Source organism: Oncorhynchus keta, chromosome 23, assembly GCF_023373465.1.
Source record: "Oncorhynchus keta strain PuntledgeMale-10-30-2019 chromosome 23, Oket_V2, whole genome shotgun sequence".
Classification (NCBI taxonomy): Eukaryota; Metazoa; Chordata; class Actinopteri; order Salmoniformes; family Salmonidae; genus Oncorhynchus; species Oncorhynchus keta.
In genome coordinates this window covers 48,283,014-48,302,887 of record NC_068443.1, presented here as the reverse complement: position 1 = coordinate 48,302,887, position 19,874 = coordinate 48,283,014, and the positions used below count along the sequence as shown (strand labels likewise).

General features: G+C 44.1%; 1 protein-coding gene across 3 annotated transcripts in view; it reads left to right on the top strand.

Annotated features, from left to right (window-relative positions):
* Positions 1–18,089, top strand: part of LOC118401640 (arf-GAP with SH3 domain, ANK repeat and PH domain-containing protein 1-like) — a 171,485-nt gene extending 153,396 nt beyond the window's left edge. For 2 of the 3 annotated variants that reach the window (XM_052477346.1, XM_052477344.1), the window contains exons 21-28: positions 543–650; positions 6,494–6,725; positions 8,864–9,040; positions 10,767–10,833; positions 12,920–12,984; positions 13,272–13,774; positions 14,062–14,184; positions 15,156–18,089. In XM_052477346.1, the coding sequence (XP_052333306.1) occupies positions 543–650; positions 6,494–6,725; positions 8,864–9,040; positions 10,767–10,833; positions 12,920–12,984; positions 13,272–13,774; positions 14,062–14,184; positions 15,156–15,230 (1,350 nt within the window). In that variant the 3' untranslated portion in view covers positions 15,231–18,089. The remainder of the gene's footprint in view (positions 1–542; positions 651–6,493; positions 6,726–8,863; positions 9,041–10,766; positions 10,834–12,919; positions 12,985–13,271; positions 13,775–14,061; positions 14,185–15,155) is intronic. The other variant, XM_052477345.1, reaches the window with a different exon arrangement.
* Positions 18,090–19,874: the final 1,785 nt, after the last annotated feature.

Below are 19,874 nucleotides of genomic sequence, written 5' to 3'. Positions count from 1 at the left end.
CGCAAAGCTTGCAGGCCGCCTTGTTAAGCTAGGAAGTCTTAGCTGTTGATGCAAACACCCTGGTTACCAGTCTGAACTGGCTTTGCTTCATGTAGAAAAGCATGCTAGTGTTCTCAACTATGGGAAGTATCATATCACTTTTTCACACGTTGCACACACTGTTCTTGCCTCTTCCCATAATCTATCCTGTCTGTGATATGGTCATGTAAATATATACTATTAATATTGTCACTCTCTGTAACTTAGCCTTTTTCTCCTTTGTTTATCTCTCATTCTCTCTCTTGCTCATTCTCTCTCTATGTATCTCGCTCATTCTCACTTTCTCTCTCTCTCTGTCTCTCTTTCTCTCATTCTCTCTGTATGTATCTCGCTCATTCTCTGTCTCACTGTCTCTCTCTCTGTCTCTCTTTTTCTCATTCCCTCTCTCTGTATGTATCTCTCTCATTCTCTCGGTCTGTCTCTCTTTCTCTCTCAATCTGTCTGTATGTCTGTCTCTCACTCTCCCTCTATTTATATCTTTCATTTTCCTTCTCTCCCTCTAGCTGATGGAGGCGGCAGAGGGGAAGTTTAACCCTCACGTCCATGTGGAGTATGAGTGGAACCTGCGACTGGAGGAAATAGACGAGAGTGATGATGACCTTGATGATAAGGTACTCCATCATTACTGAATTTATAAAACAATGAAGGCTTGAATTTAATGAATATACAGACCCCTTGACTTTTCCAAAACATTTTGCTTCACAGCTTTATTCTAAAATGGATTAAAAGTCCCCCCCCCCCCATCAATCTACAAACAATACCCCATAATGACAAAGGAAAAACTGTTTTTTTTATCATTTTGGCACACCTGAATTTGGGTAGTTTCTCCCATTCTTCTCTGCAGATCCTCTCTAGCTCTGTCAGGCTGAATGGGGAGCATCGCTGCACAGCTATTTTCAGGTCTCTCCAGAGATGTTCGATTGGGTTCAAGTCCGTGCTCTGGCTGGGCCACTAAAGGACATTCGGAGACTTGTCCCGAAGCCACTCCTCCGTTGTCTTGGCTGTGTGCTTAGGGTCGTTGTCCTGTTGGAAGGTGAACCTTCACCCCAGTCTGAGGTCCTGTGAGCTCTGGAGCAGGTTTTCAACAAGGATCTCTCTGTACTTTGCGCCGTTCATCTTTCCCTCGCTCCTGACTAGTCTCCCAGTCCCTGCCGCTGAAAAACATCCCCACAGCATGATGCTGCCACCACCATGCTTCACCGTAGGGATGGTGCCAGGTTCCCTACAGACGTGACACTTGATGAAGAATTGTTTTTATTTAATCCATTTTAGAACGAGGTTGTAATGTCAGAGAAATGTGGAAAAGTGAAGGGGTCTGAATACCTTCAGAATGCGCTACAATATGTATCCATGTCATATGTTAAACTGCACACTTGGAAAGACAAAGGCAGCTGCATCGATCTGGTATTGTTTCTTATAGTGATCTTGTTTGGTTATAGTTTCAAGTTTTAATGTCACATGCACAAATAGAGTGAAATGCCGTTCTTGCAAGTGCAACAATGCAATATTAAAACGAATAAGGTAAAACAAAAGCACACACAGTATGAAAATAAGAATATGAAGAACACTATCAAGTAAGTAATCATACTACATACAGTACCAGTACCATATTAACAATGTACAAGGATACTGGAGTGATGGAGGTAGATATGTATAGGGGTAAGGGAACTATATACAGGGTCAGTACCATATTAACAATGTACAAGGATACTGGAGTGATGGAGGTAGATATGTATAGGGGAAAGGGAACTATATACAGGGTCAGTACCATATTAACAATGTACAAGGATACTGGAGTGATGGAGGTAGATATGTATAGGGGAAAGGGAACTATAGACAGGGTCAGTACCATATTAACAATGTACAGAGATACTGGAGTGATGGAGGTAGATATGTATAGGGGAAAGGTGACTAGACATCAGGATATATGATTAACAGCAGCGTATATGATGATGGTGTGTGTTTGTGTGTGTGTCAATTCAGTGTAAATCTATGTGCGTGTTGTGCAAATGATGGAGTGTGTGTTTTGGAGTGTCAGTGTGTGGTAGTTCCAAGATGGCGTAGCAGTCGGACGTGTGTTTTGACCTGTTCCGTGTATATATCATTTTCGTCGTATATAATTCGTATATATTTTCATCTCCCTTTCTATCTACGGACTGGATATCCTCTCCTGCAACCCTCCTCACCCAATGTGATACGGATCTCTTATTTTTATACTTTAGAACCGGAACCCCCATCAGCAGCTAGCCAGCTAACTTGCTACTAGCTAGTAGTCAGTTAGCCACTGCTAGCAGTCCTCAACATTAACTCGGACATCAGCCAGCCTCAGCCCGGTCAATTCCTGCCAGTCTGCACAGCTCGATATAAACCCAGAGTATATCGGACTGCTCTTTCTCTACCACATCTCTGGATCCCTACCACAAGCTCTGAACCTTTACACCGGATCATCGCAGCTAGCCACTGAGTGGCTACTCCTGGGAAACATCTCTGTCCCGAAGCAAGCACCAGTTAGCTTGGAGCCTCGAGCTAGGCCCATCTCCCGGCTAGCCAAAGAGGTCCACCAGCCAATTCTTGGGCTACAATATCTCTTTTGCCAATTGGCCTGAACTCTTTACTGCCTACACGGAGCCCCGCCAATCCATCACAACTGGTCTGGCAACGTAAACGTCGAGGTGGTTTCAACAGGCTCTTCCGTTGCGACGTTGCCTGATGCCCATCTGCTAGCTGTCTGAATCGCCGTGTCTCCAGCTCACCTAGCGTAGTAACGACTACTGAATTGGCTCCCTGACTCATTTGACCCTATGATCACTCGGCTACACATGCCTCTCCATAATGTCAATATGCCTTATCTATTGCTGTTTTGGTTAGTGATTATTATCTTATTTCACTGTTGAACCCCTATCTTATTTCACTCTCCTACTCCTCCTCTGTTCCTCTGGTGATGTAGAGGTTAACCCTGCAGCCCCCAGCACCACTCCCATTCCCCAGGTGCTCTAATATGTTGACCTCTGTAACCATAAAAGCCTTGGTGTCATGCACATTAACATTAGAAGCCTCCTCCACAAGTTTGTTTTATTCACTGCTTTAGCACACACCGCCAACCCTGATGTCCTAGCCGTGTCCGAATCCTGGCTTAGGAAGACCACCAAAAACCCGGAAACTTCCATCCCCAACTATAAAATTTTCTGACAAGATAGAACTGCCAAAGGGGGCGGAGTTGCAATCTACTGCAGAGATAGCCTGCAGAGTTCTGTCATACTATCCAGGTCTGTACCCAAACAATTCAAGCTTTTATATTTAAAAATCCACCTTCCCAGAAACAAGTCTCTCACCAATGCCGCTTGTTATAGACCACCTTCAGCCCCCAGCTGTGCCCTGGACACCATATGTGAATTGATTGCCCCCCATCTATCTTCAGAGCTCGTACTGTTAGGTGACCTAAACTGGGACATGCTTAACACCCCGGCCGTCCAACAATCTAAGATAGATGCCCTCAATCTCGCACAAATTATCAAGGACCTACCAAGTACAACCCTAAATCCATAACCACGGGCAACCTCTTAGATGTCATCCAGACCAACTTGCCCTCCAAATACACATCTGCTGTCTTCAACCATGATCTCAGCGATCACTGCCTCATTGCCTGCGTGCGTAATGGGTCCGTGGTCAAACGACCACCCCTCATCATTGTCAAACGCTCCCTAAAACACTTCAGCGAGCAGGCCTTTCTAATTGACCTGGCCGGGGTATCCTGGAAGGATATTGACCTCATCCAGTCAGTAGACGATGCCTGGTTGCTCTTTAAAAGTGCTTTCCTCGCCATCTTAAATAAGCATGCCCCATTCAAAAAATGTAGATCTAAGAACACCCCAGACTTGACTGCCAGCACAAAAACATCCTGTGGCGTTCTGCATTAGCATCGAATATCCCCAGCAATATGCAACTTTTCAGGGAAGTCAGGAACCAATACACTCAGTCAGTTAGCATCCTGTTGTACTAATTCCAAAAACTTTCGGGACACTGTAAAGTCCATGGAGAATAAGACCACCTCCTCCCAGCTGCTCACTGCACTGAGGCTAGGAAACACTGTAAAGTCCATGGAGAATAAGACCACCTCCTCCCAGCTGCCCACTGCACCGATGCTAGGAAACACTGTAAAGTCCATGGAGAATAAGAGCAGCTCCTCCCAGCTGCCCACTGCACCGATGCTAGGAAACACTGTAAAGTCCATGGAGAATAAGAGCACCTCCTCCCAGCTGCCCACTGCACCGATGCTAGGAAACACTGTAAAGTCCATGGAGAATAAGAGCACCTCCTCCCAACTGCCCACTGCACTGAGGCTAGGAAACACTGTAAAGTCCATGGAGAATAAGAGCACCTCCTCCCAGCTGCTCACTGCACTGAGGCTAGGAAACACTGTAAAGTCCATGGAGAATAAGAGCACCTCCTCCCAGCTGCCCACTGCACTGAGGCTAGGAAACACTGTAAAGTCCATGGAGAATAAGAGCACCTCCTCCCAGCTGCCCACTGCACTGAGGCTAGGAAACACTGTAAAGTCCATGGAGAATAAGACCACCTTCTCCCAGCTGCCCACTGCACCGATGCTAGGAAACACTGTAAAGTCCATGGAGAATAAGAGCACTCCCAGCTGCCCACTGCACCGATGCTAGGAAACACTGTAAAGTCCATGGAGAATAAGAGCACCTTCTCCCAGCTGCTCACTGCACTGCTAGGAAACACTGTAAAGTCCATGGAGAATAAGAGCACCTTCTCCCAGCTGCCCAAATGCTAGGAAACACTGTAAAGTCCATGGAGAATAAGAGCACCTCCTCCCAGCTGCCCACTGCACTGAGGCTAGGAAACACTGTAAAGTCCATGGAGAATAAGAGCACCTCCTCACAGCTGCCCACTGCACTGAGGCTAGGAAACACTGTAAAGTCCATGGAGAATAAGAGCACCTCCTCCCAGCTGCCCACTGCACTGAGGCTAGGAAACACTGTAAAGTCCATGGAGAACTCCCAGCTGCCCACTGCACCGATGCTAGGAAACACTGTAAAGTCCGTGGAGAATAAGATGCTCCCAGCTGCCCACTGCACTGAGACTAGGAAACACTGTAAAGTCCATGGAGAATAAGAGCACCTCCTCCCAACTGCCCACTGCACTGAGGCTAGGAAACACTGTAAAGTCCATGGAGAATAAGAGCACCTCCTCCCAGCTCCTCCCAGTCCTGCACCTCCTCCCAGCTGCCCACTGCACTGAGGCTAGGAAACACTGTAAAGTCCATGGAGAATAAGAACACCTCCTCCCAGCTGCTCACTGCACTGAGGCTAGGAAACACTGTAAAGTCCATGGAGAATAAGAACACCTCCTCCCAGCTGCTCACTGCACTGAGGCTAGGAAACACTGTAAAGTCCATGGAGAATAAGAGCAACTCCTCCCAGCTGCCCACTGCACTGAGGCTAGGAAACACTGTAAAGTCCATGGAGAATAAGAGCACCTCCTCCCAGCTGCCCACTGCACTGAGACTAGGAAACACTGTAAAGTCCATGGAGAATAAGAACACCTCCTCCCAGCTGCTCACTGCACAGGCTAGGAAACACTGTAAAGTCCATGGAGAATAAGAGCACCTTCTCCCAGCTGCTCACTGCACTGAGGCTAGGAAACACTGTAAAGTCCATGGAGAATAAGAACACCTCCTCCCAGCCTCACTGCACTGAGACTAGGAAACACTGTAAAGTCCATGGAGAATAAGAACACCTCCTCCCAGCTGCTCACTGCACCGATGCTAGGAAACACTGTAAAGTCCATGGAGAATAAGAGCACCTCCTCCCAGCTGCCCACTGCACCGAGGCTAGGAAACACTGTAAAGTCCATGGAGAATAAGAGCACCTCCTCCGAGCTGCCCACTGCACTGAGGCTAGGAAACACTGTAAAGTCCATGGAGAATAAGAACACCTCCTCCCAGCTGCTCACTGCACTGAGGCTAGGAAACACTGTAAAGTCCATGGAGAATAAGAGCACCTCCTCCCAGCTGCTCACTGCACCGAGGCTAGGAAACACTGTAAAGTCCATGGAGAATAAGAACACCTCCTCCCAGCTGCTCACTGCACTGAGGCTAGGAAACACTGTAAAGTCCATGGAGAATAAGAGCACCTCCTCCCAGCTGCTCACTGCACTGAGGCTAGGAAACACTGTCACCACCAATAAATCCACCACCACCAGTTTTTTGGTTCCTACATGATTCCATATGTGCTATTTCATAGTTGTGATGTCTTCAATATTATTCTACAATGTAGAAAATAGTAAAAATAATGAAAAATCCTTGAATTTGTAGCTGTGTCCTAACTTTTGACTGGTACTGTATTTATTCACAATAGGGAATATGATGCCATTCTGCTTGCAGTCCTGGATAGGTATGAGCAGTCTCTGACCTCTTACTATTGACCCCTCACAGCCAAGTCCTGTGAAAAAAGACCGCTCTCCGCAGCCCCAGAGCTTCGGCCACTCCTCCAGTATGTCCTCCCCTCAGGACAAGCTGACACTCCCGGGGGGTTACACCCCTCACAGGGACAAACAGCGCCTATCCTACGGGGCCTTTGCCAACCCAGTCTACAACACCTTCACAGACATGTCTCCCTCACCAGGACCTGACGGGACTACACTACCCAGCAGGACTGCAGGGAAAGGTAATTTGAATAATATTATTCATCTAATTTTAATCTATTATATAAAGAAAAAATAAATGCGCTTTGCATAGGAGTCTTTCCAATGGTGCTGGTTATGGCAGTAGCAACTGAGAATCATGTATTTTATAAAATACATCAGGTCTCTTTGTCAACCGAAAGATTGCTGCTTTTTGGAGGGCGGAATAAGAGAAAGGTGTTATGGAGGATCACAGCACAGTTTACATATGTCTTAACAAGGAATGTTATAGTTGCAGCCTACGCCACCAATACACCAACACTTGGTGTTCAACTCAATCACGCCCACATTGCCGTGTTAAAACAGTAGCTCTTTTTCACATACACAGTAAAACCAAAGACAGGTTTAGGTTAAGTCCAAATATATTAATTCCATTGTATATATATTCCATTGTAACAGGGAATATTTCATTGTACCAGACAAACGTCTGTAAATCAAAAGCATAGCTTTTAAACAAAGACATAAACAAAAAGGAAAGATTTATTGAATTCTAGGTCGGCGTCAATTGAATTTAATCTGACCCTGCTGGTCTTCTATGAACATTTGAACATCTTGAAGAACGGTCTGGCCTAAATGGCCATGTACTCTTATAATCTCCACCTGGCACAGCCAGAGGACTGTCCACCCCTCAGAGCCTGGTTCCTCTCTAGGTTTCTTCCTAGGTTCCTGCCCTTCTAAGGGAGTGTTTCCTGGTCACAGTGCTTCTATATCTGAATGGATAGCTTTTTTTTGTGTTGTTGCTGGGTTTCTGTACAGCACTGTGACATCTGCTGATGTAAAAAGGCTTTATAAATACATTTGATGTACATTATTATACAGTTCCATAATGCTCTATGACCGGTTTGAAAGCAGTATAACAAGGTCCTTCAACTAAAGTGTTGCATTATCTTAATGGAAGGTTCGCTCCAAAATCAACGTTTGTCAGATGTTTTCAGACCTAAAAAGAAAATACAATTGGGGTGAAAAGGCAAAAAGGTGCAACTCACCATTACAAACATGTTATTTTATTTAAGACGCTATTGAAAGCTTGACGTTTGGGCCTTCATCAATGGCCTTCATCTACATTTCTGATAGTGTGCAATCATTGCACCTTTTCTTATTCAAAGATGCTAACTTGGGTTGCACCTTGACTAACGTTGGTTAAGCGCCCTCCACTTATCTTTCCATAACAAATAATACAACAAGCAGTTCCTTGGATCCCCAGACGATAAGCACTTAAAAGCCTTAATTAATATACTTGTTTCCAAAGTGATGGTAAAACTCAATGAAATCAAGAAATTATATGCCGTTTATCTTTTCCATTCCGATACATGGCCATGGACTCATCTCATCTTTCGATGTCTGAAAATATCTGTTAACCTTTGATTTTGGAGTGAACTGTCCCTTTAAAGGGGCAGTCTGGATGGAAACAACAACAAAGTGGTCCCACCCCCCACTTTAAAAAGATGAGGGATGGGGCTGGAGAAATGTTAGCGCTCAAACGTATAGCCGGAGCTATTGATATATGGACTGAACATCAATGACATTGCAACTAAGCTCATCAGGCATTTCTAAGTTATATTCTTCAAGTATTAATGGCTGTACATTGTATACAGTTAACCCACTGTTCCCCGGGCGCTGAAGACGTGGAAGTCGATTTAAGGCAGCCCCCCGCAACTCTCTGATTCAGAGGGGTTAAATGCGGAAGACACATTTCAGTTGAATGCATTTAGTTGTACAACTGACTAGGTATCCCCCTTTCCCTTATTTCCTGCATTTCTATATAATTAATTTAAAGATGCAAAAATGTATGTTCCAAAATCCCAGCTTGACATCTGCTGATATAAAAAGGGCTTTATAGATACATTTGATTGACTGATGTACAGAGTTTTCATGCATGGAATAATCCAGTGTTTTTGAATAGTTTGTTAATGTCAAAATAGATTGATAGTGCCTTCCGCTTTGTGTCAGAGAAATCAACTTGAACATCCTGTTCAATCTTTGCATCTTTACAGTACCCTCTTTCTGAATTAAATATGGCTTTGATCATAGATAACAGCTCTGTAGCACGCCTCCATAAAACGAGATTTTTGCCCTCTTGTTTTAACCAATCACAGCATGCCTCTTCCCCTGTATTTTCTAGCACCCTCTACTGGCCCGCCTACCTCCCTTCCCCTGGGCTCCCAGACTGGAGGCAGCGGTGGAATCTCCGCCCTTAAGAAGAGACCCCCACCCCCTCCCCCCGGGCACAAGCGTACCCTCTCAGACCCCCCCAGCCCAGTCCCGCAAGGCCCCCAGAGCACAGGTGGGACCGGTTGGGGTGAGTGGGACGGCGGTCGAAAAGTTTAAAACAACACTGTGCATGTTTCCAGTGACATGTTGTGAACCTTTTGCATATAGAAGTAAATAGTGCTGACGGGATTCCCTGTTCTACACTACGCACAATAAGATTAATAAGATGGTTCACATGATCCCTTTCTAATAATAATAATAATAATAATAAATGCCATTTAGCAGACGCTTTTATCCAAAGCGACTTAGTCATGTGTGCATACATTCTACGTATGGGTGGTCCCGGGAATCGAACCCACTACCCTGGCGTTACAAGCGCCATGCTCTACCAACTGAGCTACAGATGTTCTGTAACTTTGCATCCTCCTGAACACACAACAGAGAAAAGAGTACATTGTCTTCTTCCTTATATTTAGTATTACTCAAATCTCCAATGAATAGTCTCTAAAGGGGGAAAGCTATGGTTTACTGGAGCAGATTGGGCTACACTTACACCAGTTGGGAATGGAATGCACCACCATTATGTTATTGATAACAGCCTATTCATTCAATTTCCACGCATTGTGCACTCTACCATATGTGCTCGATAGTTTTACCCCAGGGCCATGTTCAGTCTTGAAAAATGGTAAAACGCTGCAGAAGAAATGCTATGAATAGAGCCCGACGAGATGTCTTATTCCACGTGTCAGAGGCATGTCTGTTCTACAGAACACATTTATATCTGAACGTCCCATAACGTTGTGTCTCTCTGCTGATTTGATCAGAGGCCAAAATAGAGAGGCTGCCTTTGACCCTGCTGTTGCTCCTCTTTGTTTCTCATTTTGTTTCACTTCCTCTGCGAGCAGAAAAAAAATTGAAATAGAGGCCAAGTGCTGAATGCATTCCCACTGTCACATATTGCTGATACATATAATGTATTTTTCCAATACGAAACAACCGTGTTTAATAGTTTACATTTGAGTCATTTTGGGGTGGTTCCTAGACACCGATTACGCATTGTCTTGGATATTAAATCGTGCGTTCAATGAAGAATCTCCATTGAAAATACTTTAGTCCAGGACTAGCCTTAATCTGTGTCTGGAAAACCACCCCTTTATGTGTAACACCCATATAAGTTTTTAATTGTAATTCATATGACTCATTTTGACATAAACCCTCCATTGGAATTCAAGCATTTAAATTCAGGCAAAACTTTCTTGAAGCTCCTTTGTTATGAAGTATTATATTGGCTTATAAACATGAATTAACTAATGGATACAGTCTTAGAGCATTGTGAAACTGTATGACTGAGCAAAAAGGCATGGTTGGCATATATCATTAATATATCAGCTGGAGGGCCTCTCATATCTTATGATTATACATTAAAACATGTTATTTTATTTAAGACACTATTGAAAGCTTGACGTTTGGGCCTTCATCAATGGCCTTCATCTACATTTCTGATAGTGTGCAATCATTGCACCTTTTCTTATTCAAAGATGCTAACTTGGGTTGCACCTTGACTAACGTTGGTTAAGCGCCCTCCACTTCTCTTTCCATAACAAATAATACAACAAGCAGTTCCTTGGATCCCCAGACGATAAGCACTTAAAAACCGTAATTAATATACTTATTTCCAAAGTGGTCCTTGATGGTAAAACTCAATGAAATCAAGAAATTATAATTCATCTAAAAATCCAAAAATGTATGTTCCAAATCCCAGCATGCCCCGGTAAAGCGTGTGGCCATAAATCTTCACTCTGTTTCCCACACAGGAAGCGTGTCCACTCCCCCGCCCACGAACAGGACCTCACCTGGAAACCAGTTTGAGCAGCAGCAGAGGTACAGTACCATCCCCGCTGCTTCAACTCACTCATTCAGCCTTTCCAGGCTCAGCGCGATAGTGCCAATCGCATATTTAGCAGATGCATTTATCAACAGTGCTCACAATTAAAGGGGTGTTTAATTTTGTGGATGACTTACAGTTTACGTATTTTGGAATATGGTCGAATAGAAACGGTGTCGCAATTTAACGGCTCAGACACAAGACTTATGTGGCAGGGGAAAACAAAGGGAAAACCAGCCACGTCACGGACACCGATGTCTTGCGCTCAGACAAGCTAAACACCTTCTTCGCCCGCTTTGAGGATAACATAGTGCCACCGACTCGGCCCGCTCCCAAGGACTGCGGGCTCTCGTTCTCCGTGGCTGACGTGAGTAAGATTTAAACGTGTTAACCCTCGCAAGGCTGCCGGCCAAGATGGCATCCCTAGCCGCGTCCTCAGAGCATGCTCAGACCAACTTACGGACATATTTAATCTCCTATCCCAGTCTGCTGTCCCCACTTGCTTCACCATTGTTCCCGTAGTACTCACGTCTATAATCATGAAGTGCTTTGAGAGGCTAGTTAAGGATCATATCACCTCCACCTTACCTGACACCCACTTCAATTTGCATACCACCCCAATAGATCCAGAGACGATGCAATCGCCATCACACTGCACACTGCCCTATCCCATCTGGATGAGAGCAATTCCTATGTAAGAATGCTATTCATTGACTATAGCTCAGCCTTCAAAACAATAGTACCCTCCAAGCTCGTCATTAAGCAGGGGGCCCTGGGTCTGAACCCCGCCCTGTGCAACTGGGTCCTGGACTTCCTGATGGACCGCCCCCAGGTGGTGAAGGTAGGAAACAACACCTCCACTTTGCTGATCCTCAACACTGGGGCCCCACACGGGTGCGTGCTCAGCCACCTCCAGTACTCCCTGTTCACCCATGAATGCGTGGCCAAGGACGTCTCCAACTCAATCATCAAGTTTGCAGACGTCACAACAGTAGGCCTGATTACCAACAATGACGAGACTTCCTACAGCGAAGAGGTGAGGGCCCTGGTGGAGTGGTGCCAGGAAAATAATCTCTCACTCAACGTCAACAAAACGAAGGAGCTGATCGTGGACTTCAGGAAAGAGCAGAGAGAGCACATCCCATCCACAGCGACCAGACCGCAGTGGAAAAGGTGAAAAGCTTCCTCGGCGTACACATCACCGACGATCTAAAATGGTCAAATTGAGAGCATCGTGTCAGGCTGTATCACCGCCTGGTATGGCAACTGCACTTCCCGCAACTGTAGGGCTCTGTACAGGGTGGTGCGGTCTGCCTAACGCATCACCGGTGGCGCATTGCCTGCCCTCCAGGACACCAATGTGACAGGAAGGCCAAAAAAGATCATAATGGACATCAACCACCCAAGCCACGGCCTGTTCGCCCGGCTACCATCCAGAAGGCGAGGTCAGTACGGGTGCATCAAAGCTGGGACCGAGAGACTGAAAAACAGCTTCTATCTATCAGACTGTTAAATAGCCATCACTAGCCAGCCGGGTACCACTAGCCGGGTATCACCTGATTACTCAAACCTGTACCTTCAGGCTGTTGCTCTATGTACATAGACATGGAATCACTGGCCACTTTAATAATGGAACACTCGTCACTTTAATAATGGTTACATACTGCTTTACTCATTTCATATGTATATACTGTGTTCTAATCTGCTGTATTTTAGTCAATGCCACTCCGACGTTGCTCGTCCTAATATTTATATATTTCTTAACTCCATTATTTTACTTTTAGATTTGCATGTGTTGTTGTGAATTGTTAGATATTACTACTACTGAACACAACATTTAGTTAGATATTACTGCAGCTAGGAACACAACTGCATTAGGAACTCAAGCTACACCCGCAATAACATCTGCTAAATATGTGTATGTGACCAATATAACTTGATTTGATTATGAGAGTCAACAACCAAAAAGATGGCTTAGAACTTAAGCACTTACATAGTGCATGCAAACATTCAGAAATTGACCCCTCGACCTTCAGAGGCTAAGATCACATTGTATAATGGGTCATCATATCTCTCTTTCAGCGCTACCATTAGTAATACAAAGTCAACACTTGGTCCAAGGGTTCTACCCAAACTACCTCAAAAAGGTATTACGTTTTCTCTCTTATTTGACAGAAAATGTGCAACAATGAAAGAAATCACACAGTATAGATTACTGGCCAGTTTCCCAGACACGGATTAAGCCTAGTCCTGGACTAAAATGTTGTTTCAATGGAGAATCTCCATTGAGAATGCTTTTTAGTCCTGGACAAGCTTAATTTGTCTGGGAAACCAGCACTACATGTGTACAATTTATTAAAGATACTGATAATATATACCAAAATAAGTTGATGCAAGTTGACACTTTTTAACACCCCATCCTGTCTTTTTGAAGTGACACTACGGAAGATCGACACTATCCACCTCCCTTCAGTGGACAAGCTCTGCCAACCTCCGGAGGTTCTACAGAGGTCAACCTGCGCCCAACTAGAGTCTTACCAAAAATCGCCCCAGCCACTGCAGACCCCCGGAGACACCCCTCAGAGGGCCCCGTTGGCAGAAAAAACGCAGCTAAGTGAACTGCCTCCCAAGCCCCAGATGTCAGATCTTCCCCCCAAGCCCCAGCTCTCTGACCGACCCCCGAAACGACAACTGTCGAATCTCCCGCCCAAACCGCAGCTCAAGGACCTCCCGCCCAAACCTCAACTGAGCGACATCCCTCCAAAGCCCCCTGTCAGTGAGCGGCTCCCTCCGGGCGAGGCCGTGCAGACTGCGATGGACAAACAGTCTTGCAGTCAACAGGGGGCGCTATCCCCCAGACAGGCCAGTGAGGACACCAATGGATCCCCGCCATGTGCAGTGGAAATGCCTGTGCCGCTGCCTCGGAAGATCAACACTGTGAGTGCAGACTAAAGATAGTGCTTCTTGTTGTCGTACCTATGGCTGGTTTCAAGCCGAAATCGCGGAAGATCCACGTTAGGTCATTTCCGATTCAGCTGACATATGCAGCGTTTACCATGAATGTGTAAACATTGCCTTCAACCCTGCTTAAAACCTTTCAAGGCTGAACAGGTTTTAACAAGAAAAAAAATGATAACTCCATCAAGTCATACACCATGTGGAAATATATCAATGTACTCTGACGGTAATGTAAACATTACTAAGCTTATTGCATTTTCACCCAGGGGAAGAGTAAAACGAGACGGGTGAAAACCATTTACGACTGCCAGGCAGATAACGATGATGAGCTGACCTTTGCAGAGGGAGAGGTTATCATCGTCACAGGAGAAGAGGACCCGGAGTGGTGGGTGAGTATGTGTCCTGCATCAGGCTGCAGCCACACTCATAAATGAACATGGATAAAATCCTATATGGCGTACATCATTGTCTGTTCTTGTCTATCAAAAGTGCAACTCATCTCTTTTTTTTTTAGGATGAGTTCAGATGAGTTGCATAAGTTAAAAGACTGATAATTTGTGTGGTTTTGTTGGACAACCATCTGTGTTGACATTCATCTGGCAACGGATTTGTCCTACTGAAAAAGCATTGGCTCCGTCTGAAATATTCGGACACAAAATGTTAATGTGGCCACAGCCTCACCTGTCAGCATTCATGCTTCTTCTGAGAACTATAAGAAGTATCTCTGGGAGTTTGAGGAGGAGTTTAAAAAGTAACTCCACAGTGTTGCCTACATTTGACATGTTTATCATTTCAAGAGAGACATAAACTGTTGATGAGAGTTTTGAAATCTGGTCCCCGTTCAGTGGGGCACAATATTGTGGATTAATAAGAAATTAATATATGAACAGAGGCCTCTGTGACATTTAGAGTAAGGAATCCCAATTCAAAGCGTTTATTCAAAGCGTTTCTATCTGCAACATTCAGTAGGTTGCACACTCCTGAACGTAACCAAATCCATTGCCTTTCTTTGATGATCTAAGAGGACTAGGCTGACTGACAACTGTCTGTAAGTCACTCTGGATGAAAGTGTCTGCTAAATGATGAAATTGTAAACAATTATACCAGAAAGGTGATGGCGATACTGTATGGCAGAAGTTGTCAGGTAGGCTAGGGGAAGCTTCTGCCATTAATTTTTCTCCTTTCCAATCCTTTTAGATCAGATTAGTTAAGGTACAAAACCAAGTACACCAAATTATTGAAGTATGAGAGTATACTCATGTACGTGTCACTCATGTCAAGCCTCATCGTGAAGCTGTCACAGTAAAATATGCATAATGTATTCATCATTATCCATCTCTTTTTTTTTAATCTCTTTCAGATCGGGCACATAGAAGGACATCCCGAGAGGAAAGGGGTTTTCCCCATGTCCTTTGTGCACATTCTGTCCGACTGACAGCCAGAGAGACAGGTGTGAGGCCATTCCTCTCATCAAGCCCTTCCCTGGCCTCACATCAGACTTTAGGCAGAAGTGAAACAAATGCGAACAAAGAATCCAACTCAGCGTCATCGCAATGAAGACGTATTATATATAAACTGTGATATCCGGCCTACCAGTATTACTGTAGCAGCAACCCAGCATGAAACTGGGTTTGCAGTAGCTTTCCTCAATGTATGCTGTAGCTGTATTTTCAATGACTGGCCTAGGAACAGTGGGTTAACTGGCCTAGGAACAGTGGGTTAACTGCCTGTTCAGGGGCAGAACAACAGATTTGTACCTTGTCAGCTCGAGGGTTTGAACTCGCAACCTTCCGGTTACTAGTCCAACGCTCTAACCACTAGCCTACCCTGCCGCCCCTGTGTATAGATAAACAAATCTATGTATGTCCATGTAAGTGTGTCTTTGTACATACATATGCACACCTAAGAGTGTATATTTCTGTACTTGTATACAAGTGTGCATATGTACATTGACCCAGCTTGCTCAGAAAGGCAGGGCTATCTTCTTCTTGTTCCAACGGTCTACCATTTTAGCTTGACTGTTTTATGTCATTATGATATTTGATAAGGAGTTTGTTACTCAGATAATATACAGTATATTAGCCCTTATGGCACATATCCTCTCTCTCTACTGGCCTGTTTATTTGGAAATGCAACAAAGTGAGTTTTGAGATCGCTGAAAGACTGGAGGAAGTATTTATTCATGACAAATATAAAATGTGTTTGTTTTATTTTTTGCTTATAATGGGATCCATTTGGAGAGACTTTTCTGTCACGGTAAATTATACAATGCTAATTTGAGCGATAAAGTGATTAAGAGCCTAGGAAGTCAAACCATTTGTTGTAGTGCTGGCGGCTGCCACAGTTACTGCATCAATCCCCCAGTTGTTAGTAGTTCTCCTTCACCTTAACTGTGATATTATATGATTACATGTATAGTGCGAGAAATATGCACTTAACGAATCTTGAGATTGTTGTGAAACGTGAATTTTCATGGAAATCTCCCCTGCTTGCCCAGAGTATCAATCCATGAAGTGAAAATGGTGTTACACACACACACACACACATACACACACTCACACTAATGCACACACATTGTTTCACAAGATCAAACATGACAATTGTAATCAAACCAAGCATTGTGTGTGATACAAATTATAGCTTGAGGATAGATGCTTCGTTTCATACCGGGCTTCCATCAGTATTGGTCTGCAAGTGTCAACGGAGAAGGATGAAGTTGCCCAACTAATGGTTAAAGGGGGACTGAACATCATTTAGCCACATTTTTCATATTGCCCATTAAGAAATGCAGCAGGCACGACTGAAGCCAAATGAGAGTTGTCTTGTACATTCAGTACACAATTAGAGTCACTCACCCTTATAGATAACTTGAAATAGTCAAACCAGGTCATTGTCATGTTGCACACCTTTTAGTTTTCTTATTAAATGCTTTCAATTTTTGTATATGAATTTCTATCATTTATAGTTGGAGGTTTTTAAGTCATAATAATTTGGAGATATTGTCGTTTGAAATTTGAGGCTGACAAACTCCCCAGTCCCTGCTGATGACAAGCACACCCATAACATGAAAATACAGACAGTTTCACTTTGCATTGGATTTGACCCAATACTTTAGTTTTTTAATTCATGCCAGAAAGTACAAATCTTAGCCGAGTTGACGGTCGTTACTTAACGGTCCTGTTGGAAACAGAGTGGATGATTTGTAGTGGATTTTTGAATACAGGCCGAAGCATGAGGTCATGTTGTTGAGCTTCAGGATTGTTATTGTATCTTCTTTTTTTTTTACTCTTATTCAATTTTACGGTGGAATATGATTCATTGTTATGTTTGTTTAGATTTGTCATGGAGGAATTTGCTGTGACTGACGGAGGTGTGAAAATGACTCTGAATGACATGCCATTTTTAAGTACAAGGTTTCGCCTTAGTTTAAAATAAAGCTGTTGTCGTATTAACAGGAAGGAAATGATGAACTATTAATGCTTCTTGTATTATATTTGATGTTGAATGGTCAGTGACATTTCTTATGACTATAGTTAGTGATTGCTAAATGGAGACACCTTTTATTGTGTACTGAGTGTAAATGTATGTTTGTTTCTGTTTGGGGTAGGGGAAAAAACTGTCTCATTGACAAGCTACACCACTATCCTTGTGTTTGGCATTGACTGTTTACAGTAGCTCATTCAGCTAGGTTATTCCTTGTGTTTGGCATTGACTGTTTACAGTAGCTCATTCAGCTAGGTTATTCCTTGTGGGGGGAACATTTGTTAGCACGTCTTGTTGTTATTGTTCCTAATATGTGTGATGAGAATTGAAGCTTTCATCACAGCCCCTTTAGACCAGGCTTTTTGTTACATTTCTCAACTAAGTTTGTGTGATTTCAGCACAGGCAAAACCGGTGGGGCTCCACTGATGGAGGAGTGATTAAGCCATGGCAATCAATTGGCTGATTCCCAAATCCTCTAGATTTGTACATTTACTTGAATATTTATTTAATCTAGAATTATACCAGAAGCTGGACATGGGTAATAATAATTAATTAAACATATTCTAATGCATCAAATTCAAGTCAGATTCCGCGCCTGTGTTATTCCTCACTCAAGTTGGATGTATATTGGACTGGCACTGCCAAACCGTGCTTTTTAGAAGGCTAGTTTGACATTTGTTTTATTGCGAAATAACTGGATGCAGAGCTACCCATGTTCCGCATGTGTGTTGGCTTCATTGTTTGATATTGTGTGTTGAGGACAGAACCATGACTCCATTATTCATCGAATAATAAAGATTTTATGTTGAATTATTGTGAATGCTTGTTTCATTTAAAAGCTTTAGGGGGGTCTGAAAGATAGTGATGGACTCTGAGTCATGGGTGGCTGGAGGGAGAGAGTTACAGAGCCTAGGAGAAGGCCCTGTGACCGAAGCTCTGGAGCTTCAACCTGGGGGATGGAAAGGTGGCCAGCTGTGGGGGAACGGAGTCTGCGTGTTGATTGTTGGGGGAGAAAAGGTTCGTAGGTCAGAAGGAGGAGCTTGTAATCAATCAAATGTATTTATAAAGCCCTTTTAACATCAGCTGATGTCACAAAGTGCTGAACAGAAACACAGCCTTAATCTCCAAACAGCAAGCAATGCAGATGTAGAAGCAAGGTGGCAAGGAAAACCCCACTAGAAAGACCAGAATTTAGGAAGAAACTGAGATGAACCAGGCTCTGAGGGGTGGCCAGTCCTCTTCTGGCTGTGCCAGGTGGAGATTATAACAGAACATGGCCAAGATGTTCAAACGTTCATAGATGACCAGCATGGTCAGATAATAATCAGTGGTTGTAGAGGGGTGCAGCAAGTCAGCACCTCAGGTGTAAATGTCAGTTGGCTTTTCATAGCCGATCATTCAGAGTAAGAGGCAGCAGGTGCGGTAGAGAGAGAGAGAGTCCAAAACAGCAGGTCCGGGACAAGGTATCACGTCCAGTGAACAGGTCAGGGTTCCATAGCCGCAGGCAGAACAGCGGAAACTGGAGCAGCAGCATGATCAGGTGGACTGGGGACAGCAAGGAGTCATCAGGCCAGGTTGTCCTGAGGCATGGTCCTAGGGCTCAGGTTCTCAGAGAGAAAAAGAGAGCGAATTAGAGGGAGCATACTTAAATACACACAGGACACCGAATAGGACAGGAGAAGTACTCCAGATATAACAAACTGACCCTAGCCCCCCGATGCAAACTACTGCAGCATAAATTCTGGCGGCTGAGACAGGAGGGGTCGGGAGACACCGTGGCCCCATCCGACGATACCACCGGACAAGGCCAAACAGGCAGGATATAACCCCACCCACTTTGCCAAGGCACAGCCCCCACACCACTAGAGGGATATCTTCAACCACCAACTTACTTACGAAGACCTCCCCCATGGCACAAACCCGAGGGTGGTGCCAACCCGAACAGGAAGATCATATCAATGACTCAGACCCCGTAATAGGGTTGCACTCAATCATAGGACCTACTGAAGAAATGAGTCTTCAATAATATAATAATATAATAATATAATAATAATAAAATAATAATATATAATAATAATAATATATAATAATATAATAATATATAATATAATATATATCTTCAATAAAGACTTAAAGGTCGAGATCCAAGTTGGCGTCTCTCAATTTCGTTGGGAGCTAGTAGAGTTCACAGAGGACAGGGGTGATGTGCTGCCAGGACTTAGTGTGGGTGAGGAGTCCCTTTGGAGCTTATGGAGGGCCCTTGAGCTGATGCGTAGCAGTAGCCATGAGGATTTCAGCAGCAGGACGGGCGGAGCCTTTGGCACGGTGGAAGAATGAGGATTTGACAGTCTGTCTAATGTGGTGGTCAAATGAGAGGGTGTAGTTGTGTGCATGGAGGGAGAGATCGTGGTGTCATCTTTGGTGAGGATGGATTTGGTGCCTATGAGGAGGAGTTCAGTCTTATCACTGTTGAGGATGTTTTGTTGCATTGATGTTTTTATTTTATTGTTATTTAACCAGGTAGGCCAGTTGAGAACAAGTTCTCATTTACAACTGCGACCTGGCCAAGATAAAGCAAAGCTGTGCGACACAAAT